General features: G+C 37.7%; 1 protein-coding gene across 1 annotated transcript; it reads right to left on the reverse strand.

Annotated features, from left to right (window-relative positions):
• Window positions 1–154: 154 nt before the first annotated feature.
• Window positions 155–1,954, reverse strand: LOC120154815 (heavy metal-associated isoprenylated plant protein 35-like). The gene is given in 5 exon segments (XM_039166461.1): window positions 155–769; window positions 772–1,067; window positions 1,069–1,258; window positions 1,527–1,602; window positions 1,702–1,954. Coding segments are annotated over 5 exon segments (1,107 nt in total). The 5' UTR covers window positions 1,789–1,954; the 3' UTR covers window positions 155–311.
• Between the last annotated feature and the right edge of the window lie 643 nt (window positions 1,955–2,597).

Below are 2,597 nucleotides of genomic sequence, written 5' to 3' on the forward strand. Positions count from 1 at the left end.
AAAGTTAACAGAACAACGTGTAAAAAGAACTAAAGGCCAAAATGAGAAAATTATCAAATTCAAGGACTAAAAATTAGTATAGTCCTAAATAAAAGCTAAAACGCCAAATCAAAACCTACATTTTACACATCACATAGAGGAAAGAAAGTAAAGAGGAGTGGGGCAAAGGCCCTACACCATCTTTTCCACCACTCTTATTGCTTTAACCTAACTTCGAGTACAAGGTTTCCTTCCATATCTACATACATTGCAAAATTATACCCCCACAAAACACACTTATACTTGTATAAGCTCGGTATTCTTTATACATGTCACATTATCGAACATGCGTTCGGGTTTTCGTCGCTGAACATCTCGAACGAATCGGACTGTCGGGATGAGTACGATGGATACGATGAGTACATGTCTGGATCAGGCGGTGGACGTTCGCTCATGTGGCCCGGGTGCATATACGCATACGAATACAGCGGAGGTGAGGTGTAATACGATGTACTATAGCTACTACTTGGATACGCCGTGTTGTAGCTAGTGAGGTACATCGGCGGTGCATTGTAGTACGTCGGGTACTCGTACATCGGGTGCTGATGTGGCGGGCCGTGATTGGCTGGAGATGATATGGGAATCGGACCATGGGGTCCTTGACCTTTGAAATGTGATCCAATGGTTGGTGGTGCAGCTTTGCCGTGATGTTCCTTTTCATCAGCATTAGCATTCGTATTTGCCTTTTGCCCCATCTTTTTGTTCTTTTTACTCATATTGCCACTGCCACTTTCTCAGCAGCATTACCCTCACTTTCACCGCCGGCACCACCACCATCACCGCCTCCAACTTTCTTCTCATCCCCCGGGGACTGGTTACCAGCCGCCGGGGTCACATTTTGCTTCACCTCAGGTTTCGGTTCCTTGGCTTGATCATGGGTCACATTTTGCTTCCCCTCAGCCACCTTGCTTGACCCGGCACCATTCTCGGAGCTTTTAGCACCGTCGTCTTGATGAACGGAGGCTTCGTTTTTCACCGTTTCTTTCTCTTTCTCGCCGCCATGGTTACTGTTATCATTAGCTTCATCACTGGGCAACTTGTTTGCCTTTGTTCTTCGATTTCCCTTGCCTTTTCTCTTTTTGTTCAGATTTTTCAGGCCATATCTCTGCATGTCTCCCTTTCTTAACTAGCTTCTTGATCAAAGTCTCCGGATTTACGTGTACGTTGGCTTTTACAGTTGCTTTTTGTTGTTTCAAATCAGCATAAGCCTCGTAAACGCCTGCAAATCACAAAGAAAACAGAATGGAAGATGAACGAGAGAGAAAATGATGGGTAAAAACAGAAGAAATTTCCCCGCAAAATAAAATTTTGATAAATGAACGAGGGGTTAACTGAAAATCAAAACAAAACCCAGATGAGAAAAGTTGACAAACGACAAGATTTTGATTGTTCGAAACAATTTTGGACTAAAAATCACTGATATCATACCATAGTGATGAACAAAAACTATGTTAAAGTAAAAGATAAGAGATTGTTCAAAATATTACCATCGATTTTTCTCAGTTTCTTTTCGACTTTCCTCTTGCAACCTTCACAATGAATGGAGACTTTCAACACCCAAGCCTGAGAAAATCCATAAAAAATAAAGGGTGAAAATCATTCGACAAAGAGAGGGAAAAAAAGGGGGATTTAGTTTTTGTTTTTGTTCATGCATGCTTCTACCTTGTACTTGAGAGGAGGTTCTTGGTTTTCTTCAACCTCTGGTTTAGCTTCTTGTTTGGTTTCTGGTTTTCCTTCTGATGTAGCCATTGGAACAATAGCAAAGGGAAAGGCAAGAAGAAGAAAATGTTTTTGTAAGAAAACTGAGTTGAAAACACAGAGAGAGGGAATAAATTCTGAGGGAAAATGCTTAAGAAGTGAGGGCTTAAAGAGGAAGGAAAAAGAAATTAAAGTAGGGACTGGGAGTTGGTGCTGAGTGGGGGTGGCAAAAGGACTAGCTTACTAGCTTCTGTGAAATAAATAAATTAATTTACTACATTAATATTATTTACGTTATTTTTCATTAAAAAATAATAATAATTTGAGTTCAACGTTAATTTTTTAACTAAGATACTGAGTTTATATTATATCATATATTAGTTAGTAGGTTAACGTTCAACTCAAACTGACATCATTTTTTAAAAGAAAATGACGATTTAGAACACAATGAATTATCAGGTGACTATTTTGTAACTCTTAATTATTAGAAGACTCAATAAAATAATATCGTATAACCAAATGACCATTTATATACTTTAGGCATAATTATAAGAATCTTGTTTAGTTTTAAAATCGAATCTCCTTAAACTATTATAAAAAAATAAGGATAAAATACAAATATGATTCTCGATTATAAAATACCATTTTATTAAATTTTCGATTATTAAAAGTTATAAAATTTTTTTCTAATTGAAAAACGTGGTCTCCAGAAAATCTTCAAACATGAGATTCACCTTGACAAATTCTGCTGCAGGCCATGCATCGAAAGGGCTTAAGTTCATCACTGCCAAAATAGAAGTGCCCGTAAATATAAAAGGAGACTCGATCAATAAAATACAGTTCAAATGATTTTGTTATCA

Source organism: Hibiscus syriacus, unplaced genomic scaffold (genome assembly GCF_006381635.1).
Source record: "Hibiscus syriacus cultivar Baekdansim isolate YM2019G1 unplaced genomic scaffold, ASM638163v2 tig00111151_pilon, whole genome shotgun sequence".
Lineage (NCBI taxonomy): Eukaryota > Viridiplantae > Streptophyta > Magnoliopsida > Malvales > Malvaceae > Hibiscus > Hibiscus syriacus.